Source organism: Pararge aegeria, chromosome 7 (assembly GCF_905163445.1).
Source record: "Pararge aegeria chromosome 7, ilParAegt1.1, whole genome shotgun sequence".
In the NCBI taxonomy this organism is placed as follows: Eukaryota; Metazoa; Arthropoda; class Insecta; order Lepidoptera; family Nymphalidae; genus Pararge; species Pararge aegeria.
The window spans coordinates 6,407,057-6,426,681 of NC_053186.1; the positions used below are offsets into that span (position 1 = coordinate 6,407,057).

General features: G+C 35.4%; 2 protein-coding genes across 2 annotated transcripts; one reads left to right on the top strand and one right to left on the bottom strand.

Moving 5' to 3' along the window:
- Positions 1–1,570: 1,570 nt before the first annotated feature.
- LOC120625324 (gastrula zinc finger protein XlCGF26.1-like) lies at positions 1,571–4,966 on the bottom strand. The gene has a single exon (XM_039892359.1). The coding sequence runs from the start codon at positions 4,881–4,883 to the stop codon at positions 3,264–3,266; it is 1,620 nt and encodes a 539-aa protein (XP_039748293.1). The 5' UTR covers positions 4,884–4,966; the 3' UTR covers positions 1,571–3,263.
- Positions 4,967–14,511: 9,545 nt separating this feature from the next.
- On the top strand, positions 14,512–19,267 carry LOC120625018. The gene is made up of 5 exons (XM_039891928.1): positions 14,512–14,622; positions 15,868–15,953; positions 18,137–18,284; positions 18,617–19,009; positions 19,106–19,267. The coding sequence occupies exons 1-5, from the start codon at positions 14,512–14,514 to the stop codon at positions 19,265–19,267; spliced, it is 900 nt and encodes a 299-aa protein (XP_039747862.1).
- The last annotated feature ends 358 nt before the right edge of the window (positions 19,268–19,625 follow it).

A 19,625-nucleotide genomic window follows, 5' to 3' on the forward strand; every position in this document is an offset into this window, starting at 1 on the left:
ATGCCTGAGAGTTCTTCATATTGTTACCAAAGGCGTGTGGAGTGGAGTACCAATCCGCACTGGGTAGTAGCACGTGCCCTGTAGGGTTGATATCGTTTTGGATCCTTGACACTACCGGCTTGCACCAGTTACTTTTAATACCCATTACACTACGAACAAAGTGCTGTGCTGCCCATTTGGGCCTAAATAAAAAAAAAAAACTTTATCTATTGGAGGCTAGTTAGTGTAACAAAAAATGTAAAAAAATCTTCGATATTCAAAAAACACCGTTCTCAAATGGGGCTTATTTTTCAACAACTTTTTTCTATGCACAATGTTATGTTGTGTGACATACTGCGCCGCGAAGCTGGCTTGGCAGCTATTGAGTGAAGTGTCCAACTCCATTTAGATGCATGCTAGCCCCTATGAAAAAAAGTTACGCCGGTTTATATCAGGTCATTCAGTCTAAGGTGTCTGTCTGTGGCATCGTATTTCCTAAACGGATGAACTGATTTTGATTTGTTTTTTTTGTTTGAAAGGGGAATTAGTTGCGAGTGTTCTTAGCTGTTTTCGATGATTATCGATCCAACTCCCTCAATATGGGCATCAAATGAAAGGGTTTGACTACTATACAGTGTTAAATTTAAAATCCAAGATGGCCGCCACCACATAATGGCGAATATTCTTTTTTTTTCAGAACTCGCTCAGTATCAGTTTAAAAAAAAAGGACTAGTTGAACTACTATTGAAAAACGGGAGCTTAAATTTTTAATTAATATAACAATATAAACGATTTGATTATATACTTTATTTTCTGTGCCAAAATAATGAGTGACTTAAATGTAAACACAGCTTATGTTATGGTTGCCACTGAGTATCTTTTTATCACAACTTTAAACAGTAACTAGATGATACCCGCGACTACGTTTGCGTGGGTTAAGGTTTTTATTCCCGCGGGAACTCTTATTTTCCGGAATAGAAAGTAGCCCATGTGTTGTTTCAGACTACAATCTATCTCTGTAACAAATTTTAGCGAAATCGTATCAATCCTTGCGACATGGTTGAGCAACAAACATCCACACTTACACATGTTAGTAGGAAGGGTATAAACCCTACTTCCTACGGAGTAAAAAATTATGGACAAGTTTTTTATTATTAACAATGTTTTTAAGAATAACTATTAACCCATCGGCTACCCCCGTTCCTATTAGCCTTGTATATTTTTCACCTCAAATTACAAATGTCACACAATGATGGCTGACTGGCGCAGTGGGCAGCGACCCTGCTTTTTGAGACCAAGGCCGTGGGTTCGATATCCACAACTGGAAAATGTTTGTGTGATGAACGTGAATGTTTTTCAGTATCTGTATGTTATAAGTATTTATGTGTATTATATCCATAAAATATTCATCAGCTATACTATACCCATAACACAAGCTACGCTTACTTTGGAGCTAAATGGCGATGTGTGTATCGTGGAAGTTTATTTATAAATTTATTTATAATGCAATCACGATTCCAGCGACACAGGTACGTTCACTAGTGGTGAAAATTAAACAAAACACATTTTCAGTGGTTTATATTACAATAAATATAAAATAGATACGTAATTTAAGTAATTTCATTGATTTTATTGTTAATATAAAACGTAAATTAGTTCGTGAACGGGCTATGAGCTAGGGAACTCAAGAACTTATACCAGGGAATAGGTTTGCTATTTTGTGAGAGTAGGTAAAGCCTACCGGAGATGTATAGTTCTGAAGAATACCGGAGAAGTATAGTTTCTCCTAGGCTAGGATACGTCAATTAACTACTTAAGTGAAGCATATATTTACTAATACTATTAATTCGAAAGTGTGTCATTTACCGGAATAACAAAAGAATAAGGTGGTGAATTTTAAAAAATATAGCTTTGGGTAACAATTTTTTTAAATGCACGACTTTATAGTTAACTCACTGCGATTTTTTTTTTCATAAAGACAGTTTGCATTCTGGAGAATTCACAGGATATTATTAATACCAGAAGATCTAAAGCTTCCTGTAAGTTCTGGTTTTTTAAATAAAATCCGAAAAAAATGTTTTCAATCTAAAAAAAAAGGTACTATTAAATTGTTTATTATTGAATGAAAATATAAAACCTCTAGCCCGCGACTTCATCCGCGGTTGTTTCGTTTTTTTTTTAGATGTCCTACAGAATAGTTCATTTTCCCGGTCTTAAATATATCCAATACCTATTACCTTCTGCTCGGAAATTGAACCTCCTTTCGGTATAAAATGTATTCATGTCCATCTTCAAGAAGCATTGATTATAGTTGTATAGATTTGTGTTTACGATGCAGAAGGCTACGAAATTTTGTTTTGCTGTATTATACTATATTTATAGTATTCCGGCCTCCCTAAATGTTTCTTTGCCGTAAATCAAACGTTCCAGTCGAATCCCGAAGTTATAGCCCGTTTACAAACAGCTTTCTATGTAGTGTATTTACAACAATACCTCAATAGTTTTCATTCGAACATAATAGGCCTTTTTAATAGCACATTGAAAAACCACTTTATATTGTGGCAATAGATTTTCTTTAATAATAGTATAAATTATAATGGAATAGCTTGAATATTCTAAAATAATTGAGTATTATACACATTACATATAATTTACAATCATCATCAGCCTTTTAATGTCCCACAGCTGGGCAAAAGCCTCGTCTGCCATAGAAGGGAAGGATTCGAAGCCTAGCTCACCATGTTGCTCCAAGGCAGGTTGACAGGATATGAAAAAAATATCTGTATATTTATGTAGGCTATAAAAATTAAGGTTGTTTGACTTCCAAGGGATCCCCTGATCAGACACTGACTTGGTAACAACAAGACCTCAAGAGTATTATGCCCTATGAAACATTATAAGCCTTTCAACATCAGTCTACAATTGACTGAGAAATTTCACTAATTTCTTTCTCCTACAACAAAACAGCTGCCATCCTAGAAGTTATGACAGCACAGTCAATTTCAAAGTATCTAAGATGCAATGCACTAGTAGTTACATATATTGCTTCTTAAGTTTATATTTAATTTCAAATTGTGTTGTCATCATAGAAATAAGTTGCATTCTCACAAAGTGTAAAGTCTTTTGAGAATTTGTTTTGTCACTAATTTGTTTTTAAGCAACATGGTGAGTGTAATGCAGGTATTTACAGATGTTTAATTTTATTTTCATACAAAATTTGTGGCAAATATGTGGGGCATTAGAGGCATACATTGATGATGTCTAAAACAAAATATATATACAATTTATTGCGATATAGTCTCACTTATAACACTCAATTCCTTTTTATTTACAATTTTAGATGTCAATCGTGTAGATGTGTCTATACCATGACGTCTCTTCATATGCTTTTTAAAATTAGAACCATTCGTAAAATCACGCTGACAATAAATACATTTATATGGTCTCACACCAGTATGTTGTCTTAAATGTAAGTTAAGACGAGTTTTAAAACGGAAAGATTTGTTACAATACTCACATACATATGGCCTTAAGTCTGTATGGACTATAGAGTGTGACATTAAATGTCTTTTAACTCGAAAACTTTTACCGCACTGCTCACAAATAAAAGGTTTCAAACCAGAATGTAAACTTAAGTGTGATATTAGATTACCCTTTGCACGGAAAGCTAGTGGACAGTGATTGCACTTAAATGGTCGTTTTTCTTCATGAACAACTAAATGAGTACCTAAAGTCCCTTTTGTGTAGAACATTTTACCACATACGTGACAGGCGAAGTCTTTTGTTCGCTCAGTGTGCAATTGTTTATGTTGTTGTAAATTGGCACGGCTTTTGAAAACTTTACTACATTGATCACACTTATGCTCTAAAAGATCTTCACCTTCGTTTGTAATCTTTTTTAACTTTCCACTTTTATTAAATAAGTTTTTATGTTCTTCTAACTCTTCTGGTGTGTCGAAGTTCGAACCGCAGTTGCAGCACTTGGTTTTGTAAACTGTTTTATGGTATTTCATTTTGTGAGTTGACAAATCAGGTAAGTACGTAAAGGACCAGTTACAGAACTCGCAACAGTTCCTTAAAGCTTTGTTATGTGTTCTTGTGTGCCGTATAAATGATCGGTAACCAGGTAAAACTTTGGAGCACTGTGTACATTTAAACACACAGCAACAATCATGATTTTGTAATGAATGCAGTTGGAGTAATAAAATACTTTGACAATGTGCATCGCACTTTGCACAAATACATGCTTGGTTATCCCATGAAGTATTTGTAGATGATATATTTAATTTTGTGTCACTTTTACATTTCTTATGCTTTGTGCGACCACGCTTTTTCTTAACAACCCTTTTGAGGGGAACATCACTGTCTGATGAGCTGAACTGTTCTAAATCGTCATTAGAATCGACGATTACTCCTCCGCCCCCATCACTATCAGCTTCAAGTTTGATACCTAATTGGGTTTTTTCAGATAAAACAACTGTACCTGTAGGAAATAAACTTGGCACATTTTCGTGTAAATTTTCGATTTTTATCTCGCGTTTAAGCTCTTGGAAGATCTCCCAATTCACGTCGACAGGTTTTCCTGGTATTTTCTTTTCATAATCCTTGTTTTCATGCTCAATTTCGTAAGCGTTGTCTTTACTTGTGTTTAATATTAAAGCTATCAATTTCTCTTGCGCAATTCGCACGTTGTTTAGGAAACTCCACGTACGCTCTAGTAGGTCCAAGCAGGTATAACATATTGTGTTTGGAAGGCCGTTTTCATTGAAAATATCAATGTTTATCCAGGATAATTTGGTAATTACTTTTGAATTGGCCACGATATCTTTATCTGGTGTTAGCATCTCAACTTTAGGTCGTGGTTCAGCGCATAGTCGACAATAACTTTCATTTTCATCACTCATTATAGTTTTTGATAAAATTGGCACACATTAGCATTTAATTACATTTTTTTATTAGAAAATACACAATAAACAATGAACGGGAATGTTTGACGCAAATTTGACACATACCTGTAAATATTTGACGTAAGGACGCTATTGGGCTGCCAGCACCAAAATTAAAAGAATTTACAGATAAAAAAAAATTATATATCTATAGATGATTATTTAAAATATTTTGTGCTACTGTGTGGTTTATTTAAAAAGAGTTTTTTTTTTAATAAAGTTACCTTCGCAATGCTAAATTAAAAAAAAATCTGTGGCCCTCTTATTGCGTATGTCGTAATTCTATGGAGGGTAGAGGTAAGGAGGGTCATCTGTGTATATGAAAAAGTGTCGTCAAAATGTATTAAATTAGGATGGCGCCACATTTGCATCAGGGTAACTCTTAAAAGAAGCGCCAAATATAAATATTGTTAGAGTAGGCTTGAAAAATAAACAAGGAAGTATGGAGATACAAGGAAGTAAGGTTATATTTACCACAATATTTTGTACAACGTAAGTTGTTGAAATTCTCAATAATTAACTACTTTAGTCGATAATGACATTAAATTTTTTAACTCCGCATACTTCAATTCATCTACGATTGCTACATTCATACCATACCCTGTGCATCCACCAGCGCCATTGTGGAGGATTTTTGAACTGTTATTTAGCGCATACACTGGACACTTTTTCAACTTTTCTCCCATATAAGATGACTCTCTTTACCTCTACCCTCCATACGTAATTCATACAAATTATTTTGACGATTATGTAGTAGCTTATTGTTATATTTACGTATTTAGTGTTTAAATATATACACAACAATTAATTTATATTTTAACCGCAATCATTCGTAACACTAATTGTAAGAAAAATATACTACACCGGTTGATCGAAAGAAGCTAATCATTCATTCATCAGCGCCCTCTGTGCTGTGTCATCATCCGCCCATTGCTGCTTCAGCTTCGCGACTCTTTTAGCTGTTGAGATATTTCGAGCAAAGCTCTCGCCATCTACCACTAAGTTATTCTAAGACAATTATTTAGTCGATAGGTATATGAGCAAACTATTTACTAAACTTGTCCTCCAACGTAATAACAGGGGTGTAAGTTTAACCACTTTGTCTGTGTGTGTCATTGTAGCACTCAAACGTGTCGACCGTTTTAGATTTGTTTTGGATATTGCTTTATACTAGTTTAACCCTTCTTTATCCCTTCTGGCTAGGATTTTACGCAAGGGCCCAAAACTTTTACTTTTATATTCTTTTCAAAATAAAGGGATGATTATAATGCGGTTTTATAGTCGGTACTTAGACATATATAAATTACCGGCCAACTCCAGGGCACGGGTCTCTCAGCATGAGAAGTGTCTAGGCCGTAGTCTACCACGCTGGCCATTTGCATATTAGGAGACTTCACATGCCCTTGAAAACATTATGGAGAAATCTCAGGTATGCAGGTTTCCTCACGATGTTTTCTTAAGTCGTCAAAGCAAACAAAATATTCAATTAACGTTAAGCACATAACTGAAAAAATTCAAGTGCAAGCCAGGGACCGAACTCGATCATCCTCAAAGTGAGGCCTCTGACTTAACCAATAGGCTATCACCGTTAAGTAGGTTTAGACATTAACATTACTACTATCGTTAATCGTTCGTATCGTGATGATTCATTGGTTAATATTATGATGATAATAATGTCTCTTGCGGAGTAAACCTTTAAAATAATGGGTAGTAGGTACCGACCATGTTCGCATATAATTCTTACCGCACAACGAATAAATTTCGCGCCAACTGTATATTAAGTACATTTACGAAGTTATTTTTCTTAACTCTGCATTACGTGAAACGAATTTTAATTGTCAATGAATAAGTAACCCATTCAAATTTCAAATGAATGAATCTATCTCATGTTCGTCAAATAAGCCAACGGTTGGTTTGATCGGTAAACCGACGTGTCAGGAATTTAGGTGCGCCAAGAATCGGATTTTTAGTGTGATAAGATAAAAAATCGATTCCTACAAAAATTGTTTTGTTATTAAGATTTCTATGGAAAGAGCATATATTTTTTTAGAAATGGCTAAGCAGGATCCTACTAAACTCAAAGTAATCTTAAGACTCTCTTTTTTCTGAAATTGAAGGGGCAATGTTATTTCAGCAATTTCAGCAGCAAGTGTTGCGTGGAGAACATTAACGTATAACATGTGTTCGAAATGGCACACTTCCAATCATAACCACAAGGCAACAAATTAAAAAAATAAATACGTTTTTTCCAGTCCACGTCTATATAGACTGAATAGTTACCCAGAAGATGTCTGAAAGAATCGTAGCTTGATCTACGTCTTTATCGGGGGTGCACCGGGATGCTATCCGATTTTTGTGGGTCATATGTACTCGTACAACTAAATTTCGACTAAAACATGAATGGTTCCAGGCTAAGGTTTTCTCTACAATTTCGTTTGAATAGTAAAGGCTCCCATTGAGAATAGAAACTCAAAATCATGCATCAACGCGTTGGTCAAGTTCCAAATTGATTTTATTCAATACGTTTTCGTTATAAAAATATGTTTGGAATATAAAATGATATATAATACGTTATATAATTTTATTACATCAATCTTTCTGTCGATTTTATGTTTATGTCCCGAAGTGATGCTGTCCATTTAAATTCTACGTCCACAATAATGTATGAATTACAAAAAGTATTTATTCCCACGCTCAGTTTATTTTACATAACAGATTTTATCCACCTGAATATCCGAACAATAGATAGTTTTTTTTAGATTTCAGTGAAATCCAAATTCCGCGAGAATTGGAGACACTTACATTTTGTGAATGTGATTTTTTGTAGCCTTTACACGAAATGTAGCTAAGTTTTTTTTATTTTCATATTTAGGGTGATTTTCACATTTGTATGAGATTTTTTTTAGTATGCATTTTCATAACAATCCAAAACTACCTTCTTAAGTTCTTCTGTACTCATAAAAATATACAAACATCAATACTTAGCAATTTTCGAATATGCTAACCACTTAACAACAGGGGCAGTTAAATTGGTGATTTGTATCCCAGATAATACATTACAATCTATATGTTACCTGCACATTGGCCTAATGCAATCACTTACTATTCCGTGGCTAAATTACAAACTGTTTTAGATAATTATTAAATTAGTATTTTTGTTCTTACTCCCGACATAAGCTAGAATTTTATACCATCATTCTTACAAACCAAAAACACTATATTCGCCATTAGTTCTTGACGAATGCAGCTAAAAAATAGCGGGTTTGATAGATATTTTTATCATGTAGGAGATGAGTTCATGATCTTCGAACTCCTGAAGAGATATTTATACATTATAGGTTCGAAACATCTCAATCACGTCAGGTTTGAAACAGAAAAAAAAAATCATTAGAAACGGTTAGTTCATTTAGAATCTTACAAAAAGAAGCAAGACGTGCAACTTATAAAAAGAAGCCACTTTTCGTGTTGGGGTGTAAAAAATGTTCAGCCACTAACTTCTGGATGCAATCACTAGTTCTCAGGGGGATGCTACCGGTTGCCGCGTTCTAGTTTAGACAGCACATTTACCGGTAAATGAACCTTGGAATCCCATAAAAAGAGTCATATTACGTAAAAGTGCCACTGCCTAGATGCCAGGTCGTTGGCTTCAGGAACTAGTTTGTATTCCACCAACGTACGTGTGCTATCGGAATCTAAATTGTTATCGCGTCTGGAGATTTGTGATATAATAATGCGTTTTGTTGTTTTGCGTACTGGCAACACTGAGGTGTTTCTTCGTCATACTTAGGCAAAGGAACTTAACTAAACAGCCGTTTAAAAAACTGTAATTATTACACATTAAACGTATGCATTTTTTGTTTGATTATAAAATTAAATATTAAATGTTTTGTGCGTGAAGCAAGATATGCACACAGCTTAAAGTGTCCATCTTCAGCCTATTCAATTGACCAGGGTAGGCATCTAACAGGAAGAGGACATAAAATGGAAAGTCCTGCCAAAAATGGCTGGGCAAAGGCCTCCTCTTAAAGGAGAGTTTAGTAGTAGGTATAACAGCTTTTTGTGTTCCTCCAGTAGCCAAGTTTATTTCTGCCGCGAAGAAGCATTGAGCTGTGTTCCGGGTAAAGGGCCGCATTCTAACCAGAAAATATGTGTTACCTAAGGATGGCTGCAAACATAAAAAATACTAGACTGTTAAATTGTTAAATACTCGTTGATCATACACCTATTTATATTTAAGTACTTATGAGATAAATAAAAAAAAAAGAATCGAAGTACGAAGTTCGCCGGGACAGCTAGTAGTAGTAGTTATATATAAAACGTTTCCTATGGCTGCCTCCAGGATGCAATATATTTCTTTGTAAAATTTCATCAAGATAAGCTAAGCTTCTAAGCCATACATAGCTCACAAGTACTTTTTTTTTAAATTACACGGGTAACTTTTAACAGCAGCTTTACCGATATGTGAATAAATGTTATCCTATATCCGTCTCCAGGATGCAAGTTACATGTGTGCCAAATTTCAGCAAGATCGGTTTAACGATCGAGCCGGATAGGTAGCAAACAAACGTACAAACAATCGGATCCGATACATACAATCGGACATTTTTGCATTTATAATATTAAATAGTATGAATTGATCGAAGTTTAGTTTGGAAAAAGTCGCGGATAAGTGCTAGTAAGTATATACAGCAATATGCGACATATTCTAATCACGATCACAAATGGAGTTGTAACTCGTATATTGCGATTATTTTTGATTCACACGCGGTTGCTTACCTCTGGTCTATGGAACAGGTGATGCGTGGAGTACCTTTTGATTTAGTATTTTTAATTTCCACTACAGGTTAGACGTTGACTGTAATCTCACCTGGTGGTAAATAGCCTACCGTCTAAGAAGCTAGCGGGCTAACCTGTTAAGGACATAGCAGTTTTATTAAATACCTCTAATCGGTTTCTCCGCGTTATCGTTCCGAAATGACATATCGAACCGAATTATTTTTCTAGTTACAGATTAACGTTCGGCTATTACGGTTTTTTTGAATTCTATTTCGGTAAATCCGTCAGCTGCCGGTCTAAGTAGTAAAATAAAGTTTACATTATCAATATTTTGACTCCATAGTTTTTGCTGTTCCATTATACTGTAGGTATTCCTAGTTTTAAACATGTTGGTATCTTAATATGACTGAAATTTAGGAGTCTGTTTATCACAGGCAATTATTAGAATCATAAGACATCAACAATATAAAGAACCTATAGAGAGTTAGTAAAAAACGTGGCCTTATCGCAGTAAGAACTAAGTATATCTAAGAGATAAGACACTACCTACCTAGACTGCCAAAAATAAATTGCCATAAAAAAAACTCGTCTAAATAACGCTGAAACGACCTCAGCCTATGCAGGTTTCTTAAACCTTTTTTCGTCCCCTTGAATAGCCCTCTGGGGCAGATTTTGCTCTCTACACGGGAAGATACGGGCTTTCCTTTGTACACTTCTTGTATCATATGTTCTCATTCACATTGTACGGTACATAAATAATACATCAAATAAATAAATAGATATACCTATATACTTACATACATCCTTATAACGTTATCAATTAACTTTGTGTAGTTCAACCTCCAGGCATTTTATATTTTTTGGTCTTATTGTATTTTTCACAAAATGTATTAGGTATATCAGCCTTAGAAGTTTGATGGAGACGCTACAAATGTGCTTATTTAATAGACTTACTTAAAATTGACCATTCATTCTAAATTTGAATAATATTGTGAAGGACTATTCACTTTACTCAGTTGCCATAAAAGTCCTTAACCCCATTTCCTCCTTTTTCGTTACACTCTTCAGAGTGGTCGTGGTCATCATCAAGTGACGCTGTTTGTAGCTTATGTTATTTGGTTCACGAGATTTCGCCACTTTTCCCTACTGGCAGACAGCTTGGTGCACTCATTTTTATGACAACTTTGCTCCATAAAGTCTTCATTATTATAAATACTGTTTATTCCATTCACTTTTTCCAACTAGTCATGAATATTAAAAAAAAAAACTTGCCATTAAAAGTTTATCTACAGAACCCAACTCTCATAAACAGCTCTAAACTTAAGTTAACCAAAAACGCTATCTTCAACAATTCAAGTCAGGTACGGTCGCGCAAATATTTTGGGTTACTCTGATGTACAGTTAGCGACCTTTGTACAGTTACTGATCGCCATCGGGTTTAAGATTAACTGGTAAACGCGGGAGCAGGTTTTAGCTTTTATTTACCTCTCTGGCGCAGTGTTAAGCGATGTGGTCTTAAAAGTGCGATGCCCCGGGTCCGATCCTCGAGACAGATTGTGAATTTTCTTTTTGATTTAGCGTTCCTGGACGAGGCTGTTTAGTAACAGATTAGGGGTATGAGTTTCATGTATCTGCCATATCCCTATCAGGTTAACCCGCTACCATGTTATATTGCTTCATTACGTACCACCACGTACGTAGTGGAAAAAATAAAAACTAAACTAAACTAAACTCGAGACAGGAAACCTGTATCCAGCATCATTAAAAGCTAGCGGTTAGTGGACGATAAATAAATAATAATAATTAATAAATATACTACGACAATACACACATCGTCATCTAGCCCAAAAGCAACCGTAGCTTGTGTTATGGGTACTAAGATGGCTGATGAATATTTTTAAGAATAATATACATAAATACTTATAATATACATATAAACACCCAGACACTGTAAACATTAATGTTCAACACACAAAAGTTTTCCAGTTGTGGGAATTGAACCCACGGCCTTGGACTCAGAAAGCAGGGTCGCTGCCCACTGCGCCATCGGCCGTCACAGATGAATTAGTGGGGAAAGAACCTTGGTATTTCATTATTCAAACCAGTATATAAAGAACATTGAACCTAAGACTATATAATATCTACTTGTATTGAACCATTTAGCGTACCATAGAACGTGCTGCGAAAACGTAATGGTCTATAATTGTAAAGAATATTTGACCCAATAGGCCAGAAATCTTATGAAAAGACTGTTTTATGGGCATCTGTACATACAATATACTTATCATCATCATCTTCATCACTTCATAAATATTGTCGGAGATAAACACTTTTTGTCCGAACATTCTATGGCAAAAAACCTTTCTAAAATACATCACATCACAATGTACAACTACTAATATTTTATTAGAGGAAGTGGATCACACATCGTTTTGCAAAATTTCAGCTCTTTCGCTTCACACGAAAGAAGCTTGCTTTCGTTGTTAGTTTAAGAATCCAGTTGCCCTAATCAAACTATCATAAAAACATTTTAAGTGATAATGGCTAAGACACCACGAGGTATATGAACCTCATAGTGTTAATAGTCTTTGCATTCACCTGAGTCTCAATACAAGACTGAAGTGTATCGAAAATATACCTATATTTATAAAATTAAAAATAAACCTACCGACAAATTGTCATGAACATTGGCTGTAAATAAAATATTATTTTAAGCTTGTAAAAATGTCCCCATTTCCCGTTAACATGAATCACTTTTCGTGGGTAAATTCGAGTTAATCCACAAATGATGGCACCGATAGATATAACGAAGGCGTAAGCCCAAAGTCAAGGTTGTAGCTCCGAATTTGATGGCATTAGTGTTTCGGATCACATCTTTCGTGGGCCAGCCAAAGCTTATGTGGTACAGACAGCAAAAGCAGTACTACCTTTTCTTAAAAAAATAACTGCCTTGTTGGACTTCTGGCAAGCATTACCGAAGGGTCACCAGTTCTTGGGTCGGGTGAGAACTATTATGGGTATTGGGTTGCTAAATTTCTTTTAACCCGAGTTAGAAAATGTTTAAGGACTAAAATGTAATTCAAATCTTGGTTTTTAAACATTTGACCATAAACGATACAGAATAAAGCCCTTTTCACACTATCTAGTCACACACATAGTTGGTCGACATTATCAGCTTAATCGTGCTGCTGTCATTACATATTACCTACAAATCAAGTCGATCTGATGCTTTCTTATGGCGTGAAGAAAGGACAAACAAACACACTTTCGCATTTATAATGCTTTGTTTGGTTATGCGTAGAAGAAGAAAGATATTTTGTGTTGAAATAAGGATGTTCCTGTTAAGTGTTAACCACTCTTAGGAATTTGTTACTCTCAGTACTTTCAACTAACTTTAAGGCAGAAACCATGTCGATTGGTTCTATAATAGGGCGTGAAGGAAGGATGAACGAAAAGCTTTTTTTATTAGGTTTAGGCTCGCGCTTTCTCTTTCTTCACCATAATGGGATTATGGTGAAGAAAGGGTAAGCGCGAGCCTAAAGAAAGAGTATAAAATTAAATTTAGGGTTTCAGTAAATGGATTTAAAATTACATAGGCGGACATACTACACACTTAATAAAGTTTTTGAAGAATTTCGTATTTTTCTGTCAACACTACCAAATCCTTATACGAAATTCCGCGAATAAATAACGCGGACCCCAGAACGTTTATAAAAGACAGAGATGGCATGAAAAATTTCGCATTCTGATACATTTTGCGAAACTGTGCACAAGTACTTACATGACGTGATTTATTATTTTCATTTTTTAAACTTTATTTTACAATTTTCAGTAATTTTTATAATCCATAGTAATTTTTAAAATCTTATTCTTTACATTACATAAAAAAAAAAAAAAACAAATTGTGTTATGTGATTTTCTTTGGAATTGGAGTGTTCGGTAAGTATCATATAAATATTTTTTTTTTTTATAATATTTTCTTGTTATGTACCTAAACTTCAAGAAGTTCAAAGTTGGAACACAGCAATATTATTAAAAGTTATTTTTTTTAGTTAAGTTATTTTGTATTTAGTTTCAAGTTAACCTTTTCTTCAATACTTTTGCTTTAAATTACGGATCATGACGTCCTAAGTTCGATGCCTGGTTCCAGCCAAGAATTGTTACCAAAGGTTTTTCTAATAAAAATCGTGCCAGCCTAGAGTTAAGAAATAGGTGGTGTCTACCCATTGCCAAGGAGAGCACTTTAAGTCGCCGGTCCCGATACAGTGCAAACTATACTTTTTTTTTTATACGTAAATCACACAGATCTACAAAAATGCGTTCTCTACGCACGATTTCCTCCAACATCGTGGTATCCTCAGAATATTATTATATTTTCATTACAAATGTTGCAAAAAACCCAGTTTGTGTCTAAAATTAAAATAAATAAATAAATAAATAAATATACTACGACAATACACACAACGCCATCTAGCCCCAAAGTAAGCGTAGCTTGTGTTATGGGTACTGAGATAGCTGATGAATATTTTTTTATGAATATATTACACATAGATACTTATAATATACAGATATACACCCAGACACTGAAAAACATTCATGTTCATCACACAAACATTTTCCAGTTGTGGGAATCGAACCCACGACCTTGGACTCAGAAAGCAGGGTCGCTGCCCACTACGCCACTCGGCCGTCGAATAAAATTCTAATCTAACTCTACCTAACTCTTTCACCAGTGGCGTAATGAAGATCTTTTTTTTCAGATTAAAGCTGTGATATTAACGTTAAACTTTTGAAGGAAATTTAATTCAAAATGGGGACCATATTACTAAGAAGTGTATTGTTCATTGTATTTACTATTTACGCGTTCGGTGATGAAATCGAGATGGAAGTTCAAAGTAATGCAGTTATGAAAATGATGAGAGTAAGCAATCTTTTAAAACTGGGTTTTCTTCCATTGCGCAATTTTTAACTCAACTCCATTGACTAAAATCGAAGCTCTAAGCTAGAATCTTTTGCCAAATTCACTGGCGCTGGTCAGCGTTGTTGTTTTATAAGTGGGAGGTCCGGGGGTCCATCTACAGCACAGTTTATTTATTGAGGGGACGCCTGCCATTGCCAGACAAGTGATCAGTCCTCTGTAAGGACTATTCCACCCTAACAACACAGTTAGTTTGGGTATATTCTTGGATTTTTATTGGTCCGGTCTGGTGAAAGGTTTTCGTCGTGGCCACCACCGTTACTACCCTAAAGACAAAAATGTGACGCGAAGTGATTAAGCATTCCGGTAGCATGCTGCGTAGAAATCGTAGGGGTTAATATGTCGTACCTAATCGAAATTACGGTATCGCTTACTGCTTTAATGTTTCACTCAAAATAGATACAAATCTATATGAATTTCAATACCAATAAATTGTGGTCAAAGCTCTCGCAGCGCTGGCTTAAAGCGCTTATATCATAAAATAAAGTATATTAATACCTAATAATATGGAGCTATGGAAGAAGCGGTAATAGCCCAATGGTAAGGACTTTGGCTTCAATTTCGGGGGGCAGAGTTCGAATCCCAGCACGCACCTCTAACTTTTCTAATTTATATACGTTTTAAGTAAATAAAATATTACTTGATTGAACAGTGAAAGAAAACATCGTGAGGAAAACTGCATGCGTGCGAGTTCTCCATTATGTTCTCAAAGGCGTGCCCACCAATCCGCACTGGGCCAACGTTGTGGACTACGGCTTTAACGCTTTTCATTATGGGAGGAGACCCGTGCCCTGTAGTGGGCCGGTAATAGGTTGATATGATGATGGGATCATCATCAATAGCCTACTGACTTCAGTACACTGCTGGAATAAAGGCATCTTCCAATTGGAGGAATTTGCCTATAATCACTATATAGAATGTAGTAGTAGCACGGAGGACGCTGGTACCCTTTGTCTCCTTAGTCGCCTAGTTCGGCACTGGCCGGAAGAAGAGGGATCATGACAACTGTCTTCCGATCTGCCTCAACCACACGGCGTATTATGTATATTTTTAGTCCAGGGTGAAAAATATCCATATGGGATTTTTTAAACGCACCTTTGACTTAATAATCACTACGATTTTATATGAAACAGCACGCGTAGCAGCACGTGTTCGATATAGCCAATTTGTAAAAATCTCTTTTTGCAGGAGATGGTTAACCAAACTACAGCCGAAGCCTTAAATTTGCCCGCCAACGCAACTTCGATTCGAGAAAATATCACTGATACATTCAGGTATGTTTTTTATTCCTCTTTGAAGGTTACAGGTGCAATTTGGTCTGCTAGTGGTAAATGATGTCTAAGATGAGAACGAGCTTAGCTGTTATGTTAGGTTAACTTAGTTTTATTTATCGATTTCTACACGCGATTTACCCGGTACATTTACATCGCTTTACACGGTAAATCGCTTTCGTCTTTGTCGGTAGGGTGATAACGGGCTACGGTTAAAGTCTGTCACTAGACCAGTTCCAGAGAAAGAGAAAATATATCAGTGTCGGAGAAGTTTAGAAATTGTCTCAAATTGCCCCGGCTGGCAATCGAGCCCGCATCTTCGCACTTATTCGCACAGCCCTCACAATTGCGCCGGGGAGATCGTCAAATTACACGATTGTTTTTATTTTCTGCCGCTTCGGCTCATACGTGCGCTCTCAATTTGAAAATGGTCCAAATAGGTTCAGGGTTAAATTCCCGGCGAGGGCTTTAGGTAATAAGGATTGAACCAAAAAAGTTTTACCTAAGAATTAAATAAGGCATTTTATTTATTTGTTCATTGCTACAGCCTGTTATCGTTATTTTCTTATTTTTTAATTAACAAGTATTTAGTATCAATTTTATATATAGCCCGGCGAAGCGGGCTGGGTACACTACCCAGCCCGCTTCGCCGGGCTAGATTTTGCTTTATTTTATTTAAACAATAAACTTACATCATTAAATTTTTAATTTAAATCTTATAATATCAATAAATCCTTATAAAATCATTTATTTCTCTCCGTATTCATTCTCTTCTATTCTCTTCTCGAGGTGAATATCATTATCTACACCCATGTACACCAAACAATAGAATATCATCATATTAAAAAAAAGCTGTATTTGACAGTTTGATTGTTCAAAAGTAGGAGTGCTCCGATCGTCACCAAACTTTACAGGATTACTCGCCAGGTCAATCCGGAGATTCCCTGAAAGTTTCATTGAAATCGGTCCTGCCGTTTCGGAGCCTATACGGAACATACTCACATACTTTCTATTTTATATATATAGATAGAAGATAGATTCCACTGCTGAACAAAGTCCTTCCCCTTCTTTTTCCATTCTTTTTTGTTATAAGCTGTACGCGATCATAGTTTTCCTCCGTACTACTTATTTTATTTTGTATTAATTACGCATTTCTAAAAAATAAAAACCTGAATTCCAGAGCTCCGCTTTAATGTTCCAACAGGTGCGTGGAGTCCAATGGCGTGCACAGGGTATGCAGATGAAATACGATCCAGTACGAGTTATATATAAAACTTAAGGGTAGGCATTGTAAGAGTTATAAAAAGCCTACCCTTGTGTATTTATAACTCGTACTGGAGATTTTCTTCTCCATACTCTTCTGCATACCCTGTGCATACCCTCTATGCACGCCACTGGTGGAGTCCATCGATCAGCCAGCCAGCAAGCTTGGTGGACTACTGCCTTAGCCCCTTCTCATTATGGGAACCATCATCATAATGAGATCATCATAACAACCCATTGGTTCTTATGATGATGTATATGTACCTAATCAACAAAAGTCAAAAGTTAAATATACGGTTCAAACAATAATACCCTTTTCACTAATGACGAACAAGGCAATGCCTAAGTGAGTAACGGCTTGTTTAGAAGATTCCTAGGTATACCTTTCAGAAATTGTTTTTTACTAGGCAACTCAATAACCTAACTTGTCTATGACTCTTGCCACAAGGTGTAGTATTTTGTTTGTTTGCATTATCATATTTTCCATTTTTCGTATTGAATTAAGGTTATTCCGAATTTGAATTATTTTCATCTGTCAAAAGTCAGTTTACGAGTTCCTTAAGCATAATGCACCACCGATGTCGCAACTACAGATGGCGCCTTACATCCAGTGGCGTGCACTTCATACATGCACAAAAGCTCTGCATACCTTACATTTTTGTATATCCCATTAATGCGAAGGATTGTTCCATTTTATGGCATCTGCCTTCTTTATGCATACCCTGGTCAATAACCCTGTGCACGTCACTACGTCGTTAGTGATCATCTAAAAGTTGGTGAAAAGTTTATTTCTCTAAGCATCATCCGATCCGATAGAAGTTTTTCCTAGGTTAAGAAATTCGTGATTTGGCATAGTTTTAAGTAAACCATACATAACCGGGTGACCATATGACTATCATTTTATATATTTTTTATTCTTTCAGCTGTGAAAACCGCACCTACGGTTATTATGCTGATGTGGACAACGAGTGTCAACTTTTCCACGTGTGCCTTCCTACACAGACTACAACTGGACGCAATATCACATATAAATTCAGTTTCATATGCCCAAAGGAAACTATGTTTAATCAGGTACATATATATATAAATCTAGAGTGCTTCAAGAAATAACTTCTGATGAATAATTTTTTACATACAATTTTTATCCGGAGCCCTACACAATATACAACAACCCACCCGCAGCCCGTCTGCTTTATTATTTCGTTTTTGCTTAGCGTTTTTTCCGACTTTGCTTTCGTGATGTTCATAGTCTATACCTCATAGTATATTAAAGTGATCCTTCAACTCATTCTCTATTTATCTTTTTCGTATAAGCACTAATTTGGGATTACCATTTTGTTAAGTTACATATCGAAATATGAACCTTATGTACTATTTAATTCTAATTTCTTTTAATTCTTTAGGAAGTACTAGTGTGCACAAGACCCAGAGAATCAATTCCATGTGAAGAATCACCCAGTTTCTACGACCTCAACATGGAAATCGGTAAAATAGCAGACCCAGACGTTAACAGAGAAGATTTTGATATAAACACTAATAAACAAACCGAAAATATACCGGTAAAAGAAAACGTTAGTATAAAGAAACAAAATCGGAACCAAAACCGTAAAAAACAAAATATTATCATGGATGCGTTGTTAAAGGAAGCTGAAGAACAAATGGACATGAATGAAGAAATAAATGAAAAGCCCATAGATATTGATATTGAACCGGAAGCAAAAGTTGAGGTTACTCCATATAATCCAGAAGTAACACTACCAACGATTCAATATAAACCTGAAATGATTATGGAAAAAGTTCAACATCGACCTGAAATGCAAGTTGGGAAGATTCAAAATGCACCTAAAGTTAAGATAGAGACAGCTCAATATGACTCTGAACCAAAAATCGAGGCAGTCCTATACGAACCTGAAATAAACCATGAGCCAAGCGAATATAAACCTAACACACCGGAAATCAACGACGAATTAGAAAACACACGGTGGGGCTCAGATAGAAGTAATAAGAGAACCGGTAGGAAAATGTGGAGGGGCTCTATGAAATTTAAAGTATGATTTAGTTGAAGTTAAAGAAGAAATGTTTGTCATCGTACTGAACAGGATAATGTTGTAAATACTTCAATTTTTTTTTTAAATAATAATAATAAGTTATCATGAAGGCACCTAATAAAGATATAAGATTTGTCAATTGTTTTATTTTTAGAATCATGACTATTTTCAAAAGTGCGATACTTTCACTCGATAGTTTTAAATTTTCGTGGCTCCGGAGCAATAGATTAATATGATTTTTGTACAGACCGTTAGTTATTTCGAAATAAATAGTGCCAAATATCTGTAGCAAGCTTTATTTAATAAAGATCAGTGCAGGTTGAGCCAAATATAACATGCGAATATAAATAAATAAAAATAATTA

Coding starts and splice junctions, on each gene's coding strand:
- LOC120625324 (XM_039892359.1), bottom strand. CDS start 4,883: ATGAGTGATGAAAATGAAAGTTATTGTCGACTATGCGCTGAACCACGA.
- LOC120625018 (XM_039891928.1), top strand. CDS start 14,512: ATGGGGACCATATTACTAAGAAGTGTATTGTTCATTGTATTTACTATT. Junction 18,285..18,616: donor AGGAAACTATGTTTAATCAG/GTACATATATAT, acceptor TTAATTCTTTAG/GAAGTACTAGTGTGCACAAG. Junction 19,010..19,105: donor CTGAAATGATTATGGAAAAA/GTTCAACATCGA, acceptor CCAAAAATCGAG/GCAGTCCTATACGAACCTGA.